This window comes from Oncorhynchus mykiss, chromosome 22 (genome assembly GCF_057628025.1).
Source record: "Oncorhynchus mykiss isolate SJ-2025 chromosome 22, ASM5762802v1, whole genome shotgun sequence".
NCBI lineage: Eukaryota > Metazoa > Chordata > Actinopteri > Salmoniformes > Salmonidae > Oncorhynchus > Oncorhynchus mykiss.
Window position 1 is genome coordinate 42,653,101 of NC_143043.1, and position 20,750 is coordinate 42,673,850.

The window sequence follows — 20,750 nt, forward strand, 5'->3', positions numbered from 1 at the left end:
GTTGCCAGTTTGTTTTGTTTGTAGAACCTACCAGCGTTTTGTTTCCCTGCTCCTGCCTGTTTTCCTGCTCCTGTTGTCTAATATCCCGGTTCTGATCATTCCGCCTGCCTCGACCCTGAGCCTGCCTGTCGTCCTGTACCTTTGCCCCACTACTCTGGATTACCCACCTCTGCCTAACCTGACTCTGAGCCCGCATGCTGTCCTGTACCTTACACCCTTTCTGGATTATTGACCCCTGCCTGCCTTTACCTGCCGTTTGCCTGCCCCTGTTTAAGGAATAAACTTTTGTTTTCTTCAACACTGTCTGCACCTGTCATACTTTAAAATGTGATAAAAGTAATGGACTCCCTTTTCTCTTTGCTTATTTGAGCTGTTCTTGCCCTAATATGGACTTGATCTTTAACCAAATAGGGCTATCTTCTGTACACACCACCCCTACTGTACCTTGTCACAACACAACTGATTGGCTCAAACGCATTAAGAAGGAAAGAAATTCCACAAATTAACTATTAAGAAGGCACACCTGTTAATTGAAATGTATTCCAGGTGACCACCTCATGAAGCTGGTTGAGAGAATGCCAAGAGTGTGCAAAGCTGTCATCAAGGCAAAGGGTGGCTACTTTGAAGAATCTCAAATATAAAATATATATATATTGATTTGTTTAACACTTTTTTGGTTACTACATGATTCCATATGTGTTACTTCATAGTTTTGATGTATTTCACTATTATTCTACAATGTAGAAATTAGTAAAATAAAGAAAAAACCTTGAATGAATAGTTAGGTCCAAAGTTTTTACTGGTGCTGTAGATATTATAATATTTCCAATAACAGAACTTACAGTTGACCGGGGCATCTCCAGCAGGGAAGAAATTTGACTAACTGACTCTTTGGAAAGATGGCATCTAAGACGGTGCCACATTGAAAGTCACTGAGCTCTTCAGTAAGGCAGGCCATTCTACTACAAATGTTTGTATATGGAGATTGCATGGCTGTGTGCAATGTCAGCACAATTACTGTTTGTCGGGAGCTTCATGAAATGGGTTTCCATGGCCGAGCAGCTGCACACAAGCCTATGATCACCATGCGCAATGCCAAGCGTTGGCTGGAGTGGGGTAATGCTCGCCACCATTGGCCTCTGGAGCAATGGAAACGCGTTCTCTGGAGTGATGAATCACGTTTCACCATCTGGCAGTCCGACGGACTAATCTGGGTTGGGCGGATGCCAGGAGAACGCCACCTGCCCCAATGCATAGGGCCAACTGTAAAGTTTGGTAGAGGAGGAATAATGGTCTGGGGCTGTTTTTTATGGTTCAGGCTAGGCCCCTAAGTTCCAGTGAAGAAAAATCAACGCTACAGCATACAATGGCATTCTAGACAATGCTGTGCTGCCGACTTTGTGGCAAAGGTTTGGGGAAGGCCGTTTCCTGTTTCAGCATAGCAATGCCCCGTACACAAAGCAAGGTCCATACAGAAATGGTTTGTCGAGATCGGTGCGGAAGAACTTGACTGGCCTGCACAGAGCCCTGACCTCAACCCCATCAAACACCTTTGGGATGAATTGGAACGCCGATTGTGAGCTAGGCCTAAAGGCCCAACATCAGTACCCGACCTCACCAATGCTCTTGTGGCTGAATGGAAGCAAGTCCCGGCAGCAAGTCCCCATTCCAAAATCTAGTAGATAGCTTTCCCAGAAGAGTAGAGGCTGTTATAATAGGAAATGGGGGACCAACTCCATATTAATGCCCATGATTTTGGAATGAGATGTTCGACAAGCAGGTGTCCACATACTTTTGGTCATGTAGTGTATGTGACGTACAGAACAATTAACCATCATTGTTTGCAGCTTTGACAATAAAGTTGTATGCCCTGTTGACGTCTTTAATGTTTAAAATTGTATACCTACTATACTAAATGTCTATAGAGTTTGTGTGTTTTCGAATTGAAAGGACCAGTGCCAGTATGTATTAACCTCAGAGCTAATGTGTTATTACATTGAAAGTTTCCCTGAGTCATCTGCGATAAACAGATGTTATAACACTATCATAATTATATCCTCCCACATGTTCTGGGATTGTGTGTACGCGACAGTTATACTGTCCAACAATAAGATCTGCCTACATTCTAGGCGTGTGTTCTTTACACTGTCCAGAGTCCCACTGCATGGGCCTGTGTGGTCATTGTGAACTACAGCCTATTAAACGCACTACAACATGAAACACAGGAGGTTGGGTGTAGAGGAGAGGGATAAGGGAGTCTTTGTTTCCAGGCTGTTTTAACTGTGATGACATCCTGCCATCTCTGTGTGCCAAACTGGAGGTGGCAGTTCGTTCTCTCTCTCTCTATCTTCCTCCACCCACCAGACCTGGGTTCAAATAGTATTTATTTTCTTTAAACAAAATCTACCACAAGTGCCAGGTGGGTGGGGAATTGTGATACAGTGAATTATGAGTGAAATAATCTCTGTAAACCATTGTTGAAAAAATTACTTGTGTCATGCACAAAGTAGATGTCCTAACAAACTTGCCTAAACTATAATTTGTTAACAATACATGTTGTGGAGTGGTTGAAAAATGAGTTTTAATGACTCCAAGCTAAGTGTATGTAAACTTCCGACTTCAACTGTACCTTACTGTAATAGTAATGCAAACCTGCTGTTTAGAAAGTCCTGTGTAGATTATGTTTTCAACCAGCATCTATCAGGAAAATAACACTTATCAAATTTGTTCACAGTTTTAGTGTTAGTTTCATCAGCTGTTGTACAATATGATACAAAACATATGAAAAACTTTAAGTATTCGAATGAAAACAAATATTACTTGAACCTAGGTACGAAGACAACATGGCATGGGGACATTGTGTCAAACGTAGTGTTTTTTTCTCTATCCCAAGGCGGGTCCCTCTGGGTTTTCCATCCCTGCTGAGATCATGCTGATAGTAGCCTAACTGCCATAGTGTGTCTCTCCTAGAGAGGAGGTCAACATAAAGTCAATAGCAACTTCAACACATGTATCACTTTACTTATTTTTTAAGATCCTTGGTCATATGATGTAAATGTATTTCCTAAACTGTAACACGGGGCAATGGGTGCACATGTGGTTCCCCTCAAACTTGTCAGAGGTTTATTTTGTCTGTCTGTAACACCCTGTCAGTGACAGATCTGTACATGATGTACATTTAAAGTATGAAGTGTATGAAGGACTCCCGAGTGGTGCAGTGGTCTAAGGCACTGCATCTCAGTGCAAGAGGCGTCACTACAGTCCCTGCTTCGAATCCAGACTGTATCACATCCGGCTGTGATTGAGAGACCCATAGGGCGGTGCACAATTGGCCCAGCATGGTCCATGTTTGGCCATCATTGTAAATAAGAATTTGTTCTTTAACTGACTTGCCTAGTTAAATTAAAAAAAGGTACTGCTTGATACTCTCTCCATCCAGCAGATGGTGATAAAAGACAATGTATTGGGACACAGAGAGGGAAAAACAACAGATTTTTACCTTGTCAGCTCAGGGATTTGTTCTAGCAACCTTTCGGTTACTGGCCCAACGCTCTAACCACTAGGCTACCTGCCTCTGTTAAATAGCCATCACTGACACAGAGAGGCTGCTGCCTACATAGACTCGGAATCATTGGCCACTTAAATAAATGGATCACGAGTCATTTTAATGATGACATATCTTGCATTACTCATCTCATATGTATATGCTGTATTTTATACCATCTATTGCATCTTGCCAATGCCGCCCGGTCATCGCTCATCCATATGTACATATTCTTATTCCATCCCTTTACTTAGATTTGAGTGTATTAGGTAGTTGTTGTGGAATTGTTTGATTACTTGTAGATATTACTGCACTGTCGAAACTAGAAGCACAAGCATTTTGCTACACTCGTATTAACATCTGCTAACCATGTGTATGTGACCAATACAATTAGATTTTATTTGATACTGTATATGAGTGTGGTTAACGTCATCGGCCATTGTTACTCCAGAGATGTCATGTCTCATAATGTCCAGCTTGTGGAGCCAAATGATAACAGATAGCATGCTGCCTAATAAAAGGAGAGAGCAACAACATGGCTTTTTGCATGGATAGTTCTCCATCTATTCTCTCTATATTATCTGTTCAATCGACCTAACTCATAATCTTTGACCTGTCTCTGTGTTAGTTTAACTGGACCTGTTTGTGTGTGTGTGTGTATGCGTGTGCGTCAACATTTACAAAGGTAGATGTAATTCGTGTGATGAACCTTTCACAGCTGGATTGATGCAGGTAGACAATACAAGCATTCGAAAACAGAGGGACAATTCAGTCACAGAAGCATGACGTTCTGGTAAACTAATGGGCTTGTTATGGCTCACAGGGCTTTTGTGAAAGAGATTTGTAACATGCTCTGTTGAACACTATAACACAGTTGGCACGATGGGTGCGGGCATGGGAGTGCAGAGGGATATGCATGGAAGCGTGTGGATGTCAATTGTGGGGCCAAGGGCCTGGTTATGATGGGGGCACAGATACACACACACACACAATAACACCCAGACACACACAAAGACACGCACTCACACACACTAACATCCACACTAAGACACAGACACGCTAACACACACACACACACACACACACACACACACACACACACACACACACACACACACACACACACACACACACACACACACACACACATACACACTGACACACACACATGCACTTTAGTGACACAGCATTGTTCAATGTGACTGGTCTAGAGAAAGGCCTTTGTGCTTCTGAAACGTCAACATTAAACCACAGATAGAACAATGAGACAGATATCTCACTGGCTGTATGCATGGGAAACATCCGGTTGGCATTTCCACTCTCATGGTAGTGAGAAGATGCCCACTGGGGGGCAGTGGGAGAAGATTGAACAAGATGGAGTTTGGCGGACATTCTGCAAATTGTTTCTTTAATTAAACATTTGATCTCAAAACAGTTTTCTGTTCCCAAAACTAAAATCTGTTATGAACAGAACCGACTAAGTTTTGTAGACTTCACCCTTTGCAAAGTTTTTTGTTTTTTAAATGGCGTTGTTTAGAAGGAGTGCCAAGGCAAATTGAGTTATTGCACACGAGCACTTCACAGAGTAGGCGTTCCCTAACAAAAATATGCAGATGTATACTAGAACGCGCCAATTGGATCTCGCTAGCGCGTACTTGGCTCTGCCCACCTCCTTGGATAAGGATCATCTAAAAAACAGCCTGTTGAAATGTGAGTGTTGACTTTGCGTGTGTGCTTTCCTCTTTTTCGAGGAGATGGGATTGGGTAGAGTAACATTAGGACAGACAGACCATTGAGTGATGAGTGACTTGTTATGTGGAATTTCCCTCCGAGGAATCAAATGATAGTGTCTCGCTTTGAGAAGCTCATTTAACATTCCTCTAATTCCAGTCATGTTAGTGATTGTCAGTTATTGAATTTCTTCTTGGAAGTGGGAGTACAGTTTTCCTGGCCCCAACCAAACGCATAAGCTCTCGTTGTACTGCGTGGTCGAGGTCCGGGGCTATAAGTACAGCTAGAAACAGTTTTCAAAATAGCAGACAGATAGCAGACCTGCTGACGCTGTGAGTCGTTGGTCAGTGCTCAGAAAGTAGGGTGGTAGTCATTGGTCAGTGCTCTCCCTCAGGATGTAGGGTGATAGTCGTTGGTCAGTGCTCAGGATGTAAGGTGGTATTCATTGGTCAGTGCTCTCCCTCAGGATGTAGGGTGGTAGTCGTTGGTCAGTGCTCAGGATGTAGGGTGGTAGTTGTTGGTCAGTGCTCTCCCTCAGGATGTAGGGTGGTAGTCATTGGTCAGTGCTCAGGATGTAGGGTGGTAGTTGTTGGTCAGAGCTCTCCCTCAGGATGTAGGGTGGTAGTCGTTGGTCAGTGCTCAGGATGTAGGGTGGTATTCATTGGTCAGTGCTCAGGATGTAGGGTGGTAGTCGTTGGTCAGTGCTCAGGATGTAGGGTGGTATTCATTGGTCAGTGCTCAGGATATAGGGTGATAGTCGTTGGTCAGTGCTCTCCCTCAGGATGTAGGGTGGTAGTTGTTGGTCAGTGTTTTCCCTCAGGATGTAGGGTGGTAGTCATTGGTCAGTGCTCTCCCTCAGGATGTAGGGGATTACAACTGGACTGATACATCTTGAGACTTCTGAGGTGAGAGATGGGAAGTAAAGAAGTTGAACAGAGCTGAAAGAGTGTAGGAATGGAAAGAGGATGTGTAGAGAGTGGACAGAGGAGAAAGAGGAAATGAAGCGATAGCCTATTAGACAGCAGAGAAGTTAAAACAAAAAGGGGATGTAGGAATGAAGAATAGAAACAGGGTAGAAGTGAGGTCCAATGGGAGCAGGTTTCTCAGAGGAGTGTGATGAGAGGTGAGATGTCAAGGTCCAGAGAGGACACACTTTCACACCAGCCTGCTACTGCCACACACACACACAGGTTGCTACTGCCACACACACACACAGGTTATGTTCTTCTATCCTCGTGGGGACCTAAAATGAATTTTCATTCAAACTCCTATTTTCCCTAACCCTAACACTAACCATAACCCCTTACCCTAATTATAATTCTAACAATAAAACCTAACACATCAGCTTAAAATAGCCTTTGTCCTCATGGGGTCGTGGGAAATGTCCCCACGATGGAGAATTTTCCTTCTTTTACTATCCTTGTAAGGGCATTAGGTCCCCACAAGGTTAGAATAACCAAACCACCACACACACACACACACACACACACACACACACTCACTCTCAAGCTTCTTTTCCTCATCCACTATGCAAAGACAAAGATGAAACATGCCGGTCTGATCAGCCTCAAGGCTATAAAGTAGCAGTTCCCTCCCTGCACAAAATTACTTATACTATTAACATCAGCCCTTTCAATCCCCCTTGTCAGACTCCAGCCCCACAGTCAGCTAGTCTACATTACACTCCAGCCCCACAGTCAGCTAGTCTACATTACTCTCCAGTGCAGTCGATGAAGCTTAATTAAAGTATTGATTACGTTAAAGAGGCTAGACATCTAATCCTCACAGCTGATTGGGCGGGATCATTCAGAAGCCTTGGGGGTTGTTTCCGTCACTGTTGGACACATTGCATAGGCCTCAGTAGTTGTCCTTTACTGTTCAACACACTAGTGCACTGACCTTAGGGAGTGCACTAGTGTGTTGATAGATTGTGGATTCACATAGATTGTGGATTCACATAGATTGTGGATTCTATCAATATAATTGTCTGCATAATATCTAATCTCCCATATACAGTGCCTGGGTCTGAAAGTATTCAGACCCAGTTGTGACCCGTCGTTCAGGGAAGCTAGGCCTGTTTTGAGCCCCACTATTTTACCTAAAAAAATATATATATCAGTTTGCAAACAATGTAAAAAACAACAACATTGAAAGCCGCATACAAACATGGTCTCTTTTTTGCTTTCTTGATTAAGGCAGCTCCAAAATGCAGGTGTTTCAGCCTAGCTTAGTGCTTTCTGTGGTGGAGGGCAGCCAACAGAAAATACGGAGCGTATGTGTTGGTAATGTTCTCTAGTTGCGCCATGATTAGCTCAGTGTTCTTGTCACTCATGGGGACAGTATGTCAACGCCAAGTCTAAGGGTAGACCTAAAAAATTCAAGCCCCTTGGGAGCTGCCATAGAGTTACATTAGAAGTGCCCATCCAAGAAGGCTCAAGGTCATTGGCCACAGATAAAATTACGTCAAATCACGTTATATCTACAGTAGATTTGATTGGTCATGTCAACATCATACCTTCAAAATCTTAGCTAGCAGTCATCATCATGAATCAAGTCGACAATCTACTGGCAAATCCTTTTTAATCCTTGTCATTTGAAGAGAAATAATGATGAGAAATTCTAGATAAAAACGTATCGGTGCTCATCGGCCATTGGAGATAAACATTACAAAACAAGTTGGAAATCGCAAATTCAACAATGAGTGGTTTGGAAGGAATCAATGACAGTGGCTAACTGCAAGCATTGCAAAGCAATTACTAGCCTGTTATTCAGTGGAGTGGCTGTGTGGTCACAAATCTGGGATTAAGTTTCTCTTTTCCAAGTTCGAAATGAGAAACATTCAACATTGGCCATGCTGTCAATGAAGCATGATTTGGGCTGTGCTCAAAACAACTGTTAACTCAGAACTGCGAAAACTTGACTTTAGTGAGTTCAAGACAACTGCGAATTCTGGAAAAAAACGACCTCCAACTGGGAAATAAGTTTTGAACGGTCATCCAACTCGGAATTGTAAGTCGGGAACTCTGGGCCTCTTTCTAGAGCTATGACCTGTAGATCAATGACATCATCATGATTTGACCTTGTTTTTTCCCCCAAGTTCTCAGTTGTCTTGAAAGCACCATCCAGAGAATGGCAGACTTTGATGACACAATTTGCCCACGAAGGACCGCCATGCCACCTTCCTGTTCAAGTGAGCACAGCACAAGGTGAGCCCAAAAATGTATTGAATGCTGCTGAATAAATGATGTAATATGCCAGGGAGATATGTACAGTATACTGTAGCTAAGAAAGTAATACTAAGTGTATTGTGTGTAGTAAGCTGTAAGCAGCCCATGTGCCTCACGCTAATAATTTGGTCTATTTGCCCCTCTTAATTTCGCCTACTGTTCTAACCTGTTTTAGAGAAATGTACTCATCAAATTCTGTAAGAGCTTTCATTGTCTGCTTATATGCCCCCTTTATTTATCCTACGGTTCTGGCTTGGTGTACATGGAGAACAATGTAAGAACGGTCCATGTTTTGAATTATGTCGCTGTACATTTCAAAAGTGCTAAACAAATAGTTATATTCACTACGTCCGTCCTAGCTCGCTCATTAATGTCTTAATCGAATTTATGGATAGCCTCTTATCCGCTTGTTGTCCCCTTATGCCATAGTTTGTACATCTCAATTTTTATTGGAAACCACATTCATTGGAAACCACATTTTTAAGGCAGTAAATTAGAATGAATTAACTGTTTCACTGCCAGACAAGGCTCCGCTTATAGCAGTGGTAAGATGTTGGGACTGCTGTTGGGACAACTTTTTATAGGCCCTAACAGTTTGAGGGCACCGTTTGTCACCGTTATAGTGCAATTCATGTATTGTTTAGTGTTGTGTTGTGTAGTGGCTTTGCTGGCATGCATCCCACTTATTTTAGTAGTTTTTGCCCCACCAAGATGTACATGCTAAAATCGCCCCTGTTCAGACCCCTTGACTTTTTCCACATTTTGTTACGTTACAGCCTTACTCTAAAATTGATTAAATAAATAATAAATCCTCAGCAATCGACAACGTGGATCAAATGAGAACTCGGTGCCAAATGCGTCGCGGGATCCAAACTACAAAGTTTATTGTTTTGAAAGTGTATTGGAAACTTTCTTAGTAGCTAGCTAACTTTTTAGTTTGGATCCCGCGACGCATTTGGCATCAGTTGCTGGGACTGCTACTCTCTGTCCAGTGATCTTGCCAACCAAGGCCGGGTCTGAGGAGCTATTTGGCGTAGCAGCTAGCCTAGCTGCCTATCAAGCTAGCTGGGTTTCGAGGGCTCGAACGCAGCCCCCGACGCAGTTAGCCATTGTGACTAGGACCGTAGATTGTCCCGGGATTGTGGCTGTCTAGATCCCTGCTGTTTGTTGTGTTCAATCTTCCCTGTGACCTGCCCTGTCTGGAACGGCGAGGAGTATCACCGTAACCTACGTTGCTAGCTACCATGACAAAGACCAAAGCCGGCGGGAGTACCGTTGAGGACAGCGGTGTATCTCTGTCACAGGTGAAGTGTCTTTTAAACTAACAGAAATAGTTCTACAAGCAGTTGTTACAACAACAAGAAAACAGTCCAAATACTGGTCGATTCAACTAATAAAAGAATGGACAACCTGACCAGAGAGGTCCAGGACTTGAAGTTCAGTTTGCAGTTCTCCAAGGGTCAGCTCGATGAGGAGAAACAGGAGAACGGCAAGATGACAGCAATCTGTAAGTCATTGAGAGAGGACATCAGTTCGGTGTGTGAATCCATGAGAACAATGACGGATAAATCAGATCGAGGGACAATCATGGCAGAACAACATGGTTGTGGACGGAATTGCTGAATCCCCACGAGACCTAGACGGAGTCTGAGAACAAAGTGAGGGAAATTATCTAAGAGAAATTGAAGATGGACGACTGGAAGATTGAGGTGGAGCGCGCCCACAGGACTGGAAAACCCACCACCGACCCAGGCCAATAGTGGTCAAGTTCCTGAGGTTCAAGGACAAGGTAGCTGTTCTGGAAAGAGCCAAGAACTTTAGAGAAATGTATATCTTCTTCAACGAGGACTATCCTAAAGCTGTAGACCAAAAGAGGAAAGAACTTATCCCACCCACGAAAGCTGCCAGAGCGCGTAGGGACATTGCTTACATCCGCTATGACAGGCTCATTGTCCACCCTCCCTCCCAGAAGCCACGAAGGGATGAGAGAGCCAAGCCTATGGGTTCATAGCTTCAACCCCGCAGCACACACACACCAATTGATTAATGGAGTGCTGAATGTATATATATTGTTTTATCTTTCTTTGTTTGCTCTTTTCCGTATGATGTCTATCTCTGATAAGCTACCCAGGAAAGGGCTGAAAACAGCCCATATTCATCTACAATGTAGATTGTCATTGAAACAGAAAGCCCATAAGGTTACCTTTCAGAATAGCTAAAAAGCTAATGAGCATGTCTCAGCTTAGAATGACAGGGGCCAATTCTAAGACTAACACTGTGCAATGTGTAGCCTTAGAAATAAGGTTAATGAAATCAATAACTTCCTAACATCAGATATCATTCATATATTAGCCATTTCTGAGACACTTAGATAATTAATTTGATGATACAGCAGTAGCAATACAAGGATATAACATCTATAGAAGAGACAAGTTGTTGCTGTATTCAGAGCCATATCCCTGTAATGCTACGAAAATATCTTATGTCATGTGTAATTGAAGTGTTGTGGTTGCAGATTCACTTGGCACATCTAAAGCCTTTTCTTTTGGGGTGTTGCAAGTTCTAACTGTCAGTATCTAAATAATATGTGTGAAATGCTTGGTTGTGTATGTGAAGTAAACAGAGGACCTGAATATTGACTGGCTTTCATCAAGTTTTCCACTCAAGAGGAAACTTCTCACTGTAACCAGTTTCTGTAATCTGGTTGAGGTTATTAATCAACCTACCAGGGTCTTTACAAACACTACATGTATCGATCACATTTTTACTAATACTGTAGAACTTTGTTTTAAAGTTGAATATGTATCCATTGGACACAGTGATCACAATATTGTGGCTATCACCAGGAAGGCTAAAGTTTCAAAAGCTGGGCCAAAAATAGTGTATAAGAGATCATACCAAATATTTTGCTGTGACTCATTTGTGGATGACGTTAAAAATATTTATTGGTCTGATGTGATTAATAAGGAGAATCCAGATGCTGCACTTGATGAATTTATGAAATTGCTTCTTACAATTAATGATAAACATAATAAGTCTGGTTGCATATCTGACTGGCTGACTTACTGCAAATTGAGTAATTATGTGACTAAACAACAAAAAAATGAAGCCAAGATCAATGATTTAAAGAATGATTTAAAAAAGTACTTTAAATTAAATTATTGTCAGGAAGACAAATTCAACTCCATCTTTTATCGAATCAGATGGCTAATTCATCACAAAACCATTGATGTTACCAATTATTTAAATGATTACTGCACTTGCAAAGTGGGCAAACTTAGGCAGGAACAGTGAGACATTGTATTCAGGCATAAAAATAATGAATAATGAAAGAAAAGCATTGCAAGTTTGAATTTTGTAAAGTTAGTGTGGGAGAGGTGAAAAAATGATTGTTAACGATCAATAAATGACACATCTCCTGGCATTGCAACTTAGATGGCAAGCTACTGAGGATGGTAGCTGACTCTATAGCCACTCCTATATGTCATATCTTTAATCTGAGCCTAGAGGAAAGTATTTGCCTCAGGCCTGGAGGGAAGCCAAAGTAATTGTGCTACCCAAGAGTGGTAAAGCGGCCTTTACTGGTTCTAACACCAGACCTATAAGCTTGCTGTCAGTTCTTAGAAAACTATTGGAAATAATTGTGTTTCACCAAATACAATGTTATTTCTCTGTAAACAAATTAACAACAGCCTTTCAGCATGCTTATAGAGAAGGGCACTCAACATGTACGATACTGACAAAAATGACTGATAATTGGTTGAAATAAATTGATAATAAAAAGATTGTGGGAGCTGTTAGATTTCAGCACAGCCTTTGATATTATTGACCATAACCTGTTGTTGAAAAAATGTATGTGTTATGGCTTTTCAACATCTGCCATATCATGGATTCAGAGCTATCTGATAGAACTCAAAAGGTTTTCTTTTAATGGAAGATTCTCTAATGTCAAACATGTAAAGTGTGGTGTACCGCAGGGCAGATCTCTAGGCCCTCTACTCTTTAAATTTGTTACCAATGACCTACTGCTGTATTTAAACAAAGTATTTGTGTTGATGTACTGTATGCTGATGACTTAACCATATATACATCAGCAACCACAGCTAATGAAGTCACTAAAACCCTTAACAAAGAGTTGCAGTCTGTTTTGGAATGGGTGGCCAGTAATAAACTGGTGCTGAACATATCTAAAACACAGAGCATTGTATTTGGTACAAATCATTCCCTAAGTTCTATACCTCAGCTGAATCTGATCATGAATGTTGTGGCTGTTGAAAAAGTTGAGGAGACTAAATTACTTGCTGTTACCTTAGATTGTAAACTGTCATGTTCAAAACATATAGATTCAATGGTTGTAAAGATGGGGCGAGGTCTGTACATAATAAAGAGATGCTCTGCTTTTTTGACACCACATTCCAAAAAGCAAGTCCTGCAGGGACCAGATAATTGTCCAGTCATGTGGTCGAGTGCTGTAAGGAAGACCTAGTTAAGCTGCAGCTCTTACTCGTCATAGTAATCAGAGGGATGATATAAATACTATGCATGTCAGTCTGTCTTGGCGAAGAGTTGAGGAGAGACTGACTGTATCACTTCCTCTAATAAGAAACATTCATGTGTTGAAAATCCCAAATTGTTTGCTTTGCATAGTCAACTTACACACAGCGCTGACACACACTTACCCCACCAGACATGCCACCAGGGGTCTTTTCACAGTCCCCAAATCCAGAACAAATTCAAGAAAGCGTACAGTATTATATACAGTTGAAGTCGGAAGTTTACATACACTTAGGTTGGAGTCACGAAAGCTAGTTTTTCAACCACTCCATAAATTTCTTGTTAACAAACTATAGTTTTGGCAAGTCGGTTAGGACATCTACTTTGTGCATGACACAAGTAATTTTTCCAACAATTGTTTACAGAGGTTATTTCACTTATAATTCACTGCAAATTAATTACTTAAAAATCATACAATGTGATTTTCTGGATTTTTGTTTTAGATTCCATCTCTCACAGTTGAAGTGTACCTATGATAAAAATGACAGACCTCTACATGCTTTGTAAGTAGGAAAACCTGCAAAATCGACAGTGTATCAAATACTTGTTCTCCCCACTGTAGATGGCATCATGAGAGGGAAAATTATGTGGATATATTGAAGCAACATCTCAAGACAGCTTGGTCGCAAATGGGTCTTCCAAATGGACAATGACCCCAAGCATACTTCCAAAGTTGTGGCAAAATGGCTTAAGGACAACAAAGTCAAAGTATTGGAGTGGCCATCGCAAAGCCCTGACCTCAATCCCATAGAAAATGTGTGGACAGAACTGAAAAAGCGTGTGCGAGCAAGGAGACCTACAAACCTGACTCAGTTACACCAGCTCTGTCAGGAGGAATGGGCACAAAATTCACCCAACTTATTGTGGGAAGCTTGTGGAAGGCTACCCAAAATGTTTGACCCAAGTTAAACAATTTGAAGGCAATGCTACCAAATACCAATTGAGTGTATTTAAACTTCTGACCCACTGGGAATGTGATGAAAGAACTAAAAGCTGAAATATATCATTCTCTGTACTGTTATTCTGACATTTCACATGATTAAAATAAAGTGGTGATCCTAACTGACCTAAGACAGGGAATTTTTACTCTGATTAAATTTTCGGAATTGTGAAAAACTGAGTTTAAATATATTTGGCTAAGGTGTATGTAAACTTCCGACTTCAACTGTAGAGTCATTATTGCAAGGAACTTTGTTCCATCTCATATTGCTCAAATAAATAACAACCCTGGTTTCAAAAAACAGATAAAGCAACACCTCACGGCACAACGCCTCTCCAATATTTAACCTAGATTGTTTGTGTGTACGTATTGCAATATACAGTAGGTTAAGTGTGCCTTTACATTTGTTTAATGTAGTTCTGTCCTTGTGCTGTTCTTTTCTATTAATGTTCTGTTTAATGTCATGTTTCATGTTTTGTGTGGACCCCAGAAAGAGTAGCTGCTGCTTTTGCAACAGCTAATGGGAATCCTAATAAATTACCCAAAATACCCCATGATGACAAAGCGAGAACAGGTTTTTATTTCTGCAGCATTGAAGGTCCCCAAGAACACAATGGCCTCCGTCATTCTTAAATGGAAGAAGTTTGGAACCACCGAGACACTTCCTAGAGCTAGCTGCCCGGCCAAACTGAGCAATCGGGAGAGAACGGCCATGATCAGGGAGGTGACCGAGAAACCGATGGTCACTCTGACAGAGCTCCAGAGTTCCTCTGTGGAGATGGGAGAACCTTCCAGAAAGACAACCATCTCTGCAGCACTCCACCAATCAGGCCTTTATTGGAGAATGGCCAGATGGAAGCCGCTCCTCAGTAAAAGGCACATGACAACTCGCTTGGAGTTTGCCAATATGCACCTAAAGACTCACAGACCATGAGAAACAAGATGTGGTCTGATGAAACCAAAATTGAACTCTTTGGCCTGAATGCCAATCACCACGTCTGGAGGAAACCTGGCATCATCCCTTCGGTGAAGCATGGTGGTGGCAGCATTATGCTGTGGGAATGTTTTTCAGCGGCAGGGATTGGGAGACTAGTCAGGATCGTGGGAAAGATGAACGGTGCAAAGTACAGAGAGATCCTTGATGAAAACCTGCTCCAGAGTGCTCAGGACCTCAGACTGGGGCGAAAGTTTACCTTCCAAAAGGACTACGTCTCTGAATGTCCTTGAGTGACCCAGCCAGAGCCCGGACTTGAACCCGGTTGAACATCTCTGGAGAGACCTGAAAATAGCTGTGCAGCAACGTTCCCCATCCAACCTGACAGATCTTGAGAGGATCTGCAGAGAAGAATGGGAGAAACTTCCCAAATACAGGTGTGCCAAACTTGAAGCATCGACTCGTGGTTGTAATCTCTGCCAAAAGTGCGTCAGCCAAGTACTGAGTGTAATGTAAATATGATATTTCAGAGTTTTTATAACTCTTTTTTCTTTGACATTATGGGGTATTGTGTTTAGATTCATGAGGATATATATATTTTCAATCAGTTTTCGAATTAGGCTGTAACGTAACAAAATGTGGAAATAGTCAAGGGGTCTGAATACTTTCCGAAGACACTGTCTATTGTTTTGTAAATAGATATATTTGAAATATAGACTTAAAATATATTTTCCTTTATTATTTCCCCCTAACCTTACCACTCCTCCCCTAATTGTAGTAAACTTAATGGACAATAATACTTAGGCTATTTGTTTGTTTTTAGTCCCAGCCTTCAGCTACCCTCAACCCCTCACATCTATCTTTTACAGATTAAAGGTAATTAAAGGTAAACATTTTTGCTAAGAGTTATTATAGTATTGATCGATTGACTTTTCAAATCACCCAGCAGTGCTATTTGCAGAGTTAGCCCATAGTAAATGTTTCACTGACCTTACTGGAAGTCCCTGTAGCCTCTATTTTAACAATCCTCTCTGTAAGTCCCTGTTTGTCCGGCAGAGAGAATAAACTAACAAGCTAACCTACTTTTCCCCCCACAACTGAAACCTGGACTGAGGTTGGGCCCCGACTGCTCTGGGAGAATATCTTCACATTGGAGTGTGCTGGCTTGCTGGATGGATATGTGTGTGTCTGTAAACGCTGGCGGGGGATTGGAAGAGATTTATGACCTCCCTTCAGGCTGAAATAACAGCCCATCCAGTCCCATAGACATGTTCCATATCCCAGCATTAGTACCCCCTTCCCTCTATACTTGGTGTCTTCCAAAACTATGCAGTTAGCAGCAAGAAAATAGTATGCATTTTCCAGCTCATGTGAACCATCAAGCTCTCTGAAAACGAAATAACAAACAAATATTTCCATGTGTTTGACATTCATTTGGGTTGTTACTTCTTCTATGAGTCTTATTTGCAGGTCATTTGAACTCGGAAAAATATGCTGAATTTATGCAACTAATACATGTCACATTCTGACCTTAGTTCCTTTGTTTTGTCTTTGTTTTAGTATGGTCAGGGCGTGAGTTGGGGTGGGCAGTCTAGGTTTGTTTTTCTATGTTGGTTTTTGTGTTCGGCCTAGTATGGTTCTCAATCAGAGGCAGGTGTCGTTAGTTGTCTCTGATTGAGAATCATACTTAGGTAGCCTTTTTCCACCTGGGTTTTGTGGGTGTTTATTTTCTGTTCAGTGTTTTGTTGCACCTTACAGAACTGTTCGTTGGTCGGTTTTTTCAGTGTTCAGTTGTTTTATTAAAATAATGGACACTTACCACGCTGCGCATTGGTCCTCCTCTCTTTCTCCAGACGACAACCGTTACACATAACTGGTTTAGCTGAGGAGAGAAGCACATGGTGAGGGACGTCATGGTCGACAGCGGAGTGCTGGGAAACCAGGAAGGTGTTTATTTTACGCCTGCTAGGTTAGGAAGGTGTAGAGCTACGTTAGGGAGGTGTAGAGCTACGTTAGGGAGGTGTAGAGCTACGTTAGGGAGGTGTAGAGCTACGTTAGGGAGGTGTAGAGCTACGTTAGGGAGGTGTTTCTGTTACGTTAGGAAGGTGTTTCTGTTACGCCTGCTAGGTTAGGAAGGTGTTTCTGTTACGCCTGCTAGGTTAGGAAGGTGTTTCTGTTACGCCTGCTAGGTTAGGAAGGTGTTTCTGTTACGCCTGCTAGGTTAGGAAGGTGTTTCTTTTACGCCTGCTAGGTTAGGAAGGTGTAGAGCTACGTTGGGGAGGTGTAAATGACAGAATCAGAGACCAGACCACCTTTCATCTGTTTCTATATGATCAGAGGACCATACATGAGGATGATGGATTTCTGCTTATTGGTTAAGAAGGAGAACAGATGTTTGAACACACGCACACACACACACAGCTGCCTAGCACCTGAGGTTCAGCGCCACACACAGACACAGCAGCCCTGTCACCTGAGGTTCAGGGCAACACACAGACACAGCAGCCCTGTCACCTGAGGTTCAGAGCAACACACAGACACAGCAGCCCTGTCACCTGAGGTTCAGAGCAACACACAGACACAGCAGCCCTGTCACCTGAGGTTCAGAGCAACACACAGACACAGCAGCCCTGGTTCAGAGCCACACCCCCAATTCATTCATGCCTTTCTTAGTTAATGTTCGGTGTCACCCTCCACCACTTACAGTTAATTTTCCTTCAAAAACAACTACAGACCGGCTGTTAATTTGTTATTTCAAAATGTATAATTTCACGATTGCTGCACAGGTGAAACTGCACAGGTAAAAAATTGCAAGAGGGTCACCACCGGGAATAAACGTCAAATAAGTGGGCTATACGTTTGCTTTTATGTCATTCATTTATTGCTGTTTTCTGTATTCCTGCTCTGTGTGCAGAATGAAGTGTGCATGTAGTAGTGTTGTAAATCTACTGGTCTCTATTGGTGAATTATCAATGCTGTACAGGAAGGATGCTGGCGAATGTACATTTTACTGTTGAACTCACAAAGGTCTGGGCTAATGCACCTCCCCACAGGGTGCCAAGACACAAGTAAGCACAACGCAATTGTGAGACACTTATTATGTGACTCTTATTACATTTGACGCTCTCTCTCCCTTTGTCTCACACAAACTCTTTCTCTCTCCCTTTGTCTCAAACACACCCTCTCTTTCTCTCTCCCTTTGTCTCAAACACACACACACTCTCTCCCTTTGTCTCAAACACACCCTCTCTCTCTCTCATTCTCTCTGTCTCAAACACTCTCGCTCTCCCTTTGTCTCAAACACACACACACACTCTTCCTTTGTCTCAAACACACACACACTCTCTCTTCCTTTGTCTCAAATACACCCTCTCTCTCTCTCTCTCTCTCTCTCCTTTTGTCTCAAAAACACTCGGTCCCTCTCCAAAACACACTCTCTCTCCCTCTCTTTTTCTCGCTCTCCCCGTCTCAAACTCACTCTCTCTCCCCGTCTCAAACGCTCTCTCTCTCTGTCTCAAACACTCTTTCTCCCCCCCTTGTCTCAAACACTCTCACGCTGGCACGCACACACTCCTTCTCTCCGCCCTTTGTCTGTCTGTCTCGCACACACACACACACCATCACAAAAAAGGTCACAGAACACATTTGACGAGGAGTTAACCCTCCCAACTCATACTGAAGCACTTTCATTACTCCAGTGCCATGTTAAAGTCCTGCCTCTTCCTGTGGGAATGGGTGAGGGAGAGTTATGTCTCATGTCAACACAGCTTAGAGGCCTTCCCAGCCTCTCCACCCACACACCCTCACAGCATGACAGCAGGGGTTATTGCAGCCATACTTAATAGTAGCCTGGGGCCAGATCTCTTAGTGATGTATCCAAATGTATCTATTTGTTTGACAATGACCATAGGGGTTGGATACAGCACAAACAGATCTGGGTCCAGGCTAACTAAACAGATCAAGACTAGAGTGCAAATGGCGTGTAACAACAACACAATGAGAATAGAGAGATTCTTAGTCACTTTATGAGACTCTCCTAATAACATCCTCATCTGTCGTGTAAAACAAGGGTAAGAAAACTAGTGCTCTTTTAATGTTTAGTACCATGATGTCAACGTCATCGTCACCCAAAAATATGTGCTCTTTTTATGTCATGAACCTGAACGACTCCTGCTGATGTAACGTTACAATTTTGAATATTTCCACTTGTTATGAAGAAGGATGCATAGTTGACTGTCAGGAAAGGCATTTTTCAGAGTAAGAAAACAAAAATACAACTTGATGCCTTGTGTGCCTGTCTGTACAGAATTGAATTTGACTATGCATATATATATATATTGCTGCTTATGTGAAGGAGGGGTTATGGTTTATGTACTATAAAGTTGGTAAATTCACTCAAATTGTCAGTGAAAGACATGGTTTCATTGTTCTGTCTACGAAGTCCATTTTGTTTATATAACATCTGCTTGTTAGTTGGAGAAAAGACTCGGAGGAGCACATATTATCTCTGTCCTCTTTAAACAAATTCCAGATCAAGAGTCCATGAATGTTGCTGCTCGTCCTCTGGGCTGAATTCTACTGACATCAGTAAATCACACAGATCAGACAAGAGCCCAGTAAAGCACACAGGGCAGACCAGAGCCCAGTAAAGCACACAGGGCCGACCAGAGCTTTCAGTCACATCTCATCACGTCATGGCAGTGGGTATTTTCCCTTCTCAGTCAGGGAGAGAAAAAAAGGCCACAGGTTCCCCAGAAACAATCCAGACTACTAGTTTCACTTCTGTTTCAGTTCGTCATAAGTCTTCGGCAGATCAGATAGATGGTTGAGTTTATTTTTTCATTTCCCAGCCCTCTTGGTTCTCTACTTGGACCGGTCCTGCCGTGCCCCCCGCCACAACAACACCCCGTGTGGAGGTGGTCAGTGGGCTGCTCCGTTGTAAGACTTGCTGTACATACTGAAATCGGTTTCTACATAGTCGTTGGAGATGGGCTGCTTGTACAGGGGGTTGGAGGCCTGGGGGGGGGGAGAAAAATGGGTCAGTCAGTTGATTACAATGCACATGTCGAGGCAGGGTGGACATTTGAGGTGCAGCCTCTGAACTTTGGAACAGTCAGTTTTCCAAACAGCTCTGTTGTCCAAGAAGACATCTATCTGATGGTTTCAATCAACATATGTTTTTTCTCCTGCGGATGCTTCAACTTAGGCTGTTGACACTGATCACACCGATCGTATCATACACAACTATGTTCCCATCCCAGATCCTACATATGTCTTCAGTGAGCTGGAGTGTTATATTTGGAAACTGTTCAAAAGGTACACCACAATAAGATTCAATGACCTTGAAATTCCACAACTGTTAGACGTCTACATTACATCTCAACATTTAAAATGGAATGTGCATATATCCTATCCTTCTCAGACATGCATTACTTCTATAGATCTACTCTGGCCCAAAACAGTCAGTAACAGTAATTCACAGCCTTTCATTTGATAGATACTGTAGTCAGTGTAATAGATAGGACAGTTATCCTAATCAATGATTCCCATAACTTACAGTATTTGGCAGAAAATTGTCAGTCTCATAAATTCAACCTTTCATATGTAAATCACTGAAGTAGGCAGGTTACTCCCCTTCCTCACCATCTCATATCGTGCGCGGGAGCGTGCGCTTTGGAAGCGGGCGAACTCTCTGCGGTCGTGCACGGTGATGACCAGCTTCCAGATGGCTAGCAGCACGATGCCCACCAGTAGGATACTGCCCACCACCGCCAGGAGGACCGTCATGGCGTCCGGCGCTTCGCCACACTCTGGAGACGG

The 20,750-nt window shown here is 42.5% G+C and overlaps 1 protein-coding gene across 2 annotated transcripts in view; it reads right to left on the reverse strand.

The window, feature by feature from the left end:
- Window positions 1-17,793: 17,793 nt before the first annotated feature.
- Window positions 17,794-20,750, reverse strand: part of LOC110501818 (integrin beta-5) — an 83,735-nt gene continuing 80,778 nt past the window's right edge. For both annotated transcript variants that reach the window (XM_036959231.2, XM_036959232.2), the window contains exons 14-15: window positions 20,574-20,740; window positions 17,794-19,946 (exon numbers count right to left, since the gene is read on the reverse strand). In XM_036959231.2, coding sequence (XP_036815126.2) covers window positions 19,851-19,946; window positions 20,574-20,740 — 263 coding nt within the window. In that variant the 3' untranslated portion in view covers window positions 17,794-19,850. The remainder of the gene's footprint in view (window positions 19,947-20,573; window positions 20,741-20,750) is intronic.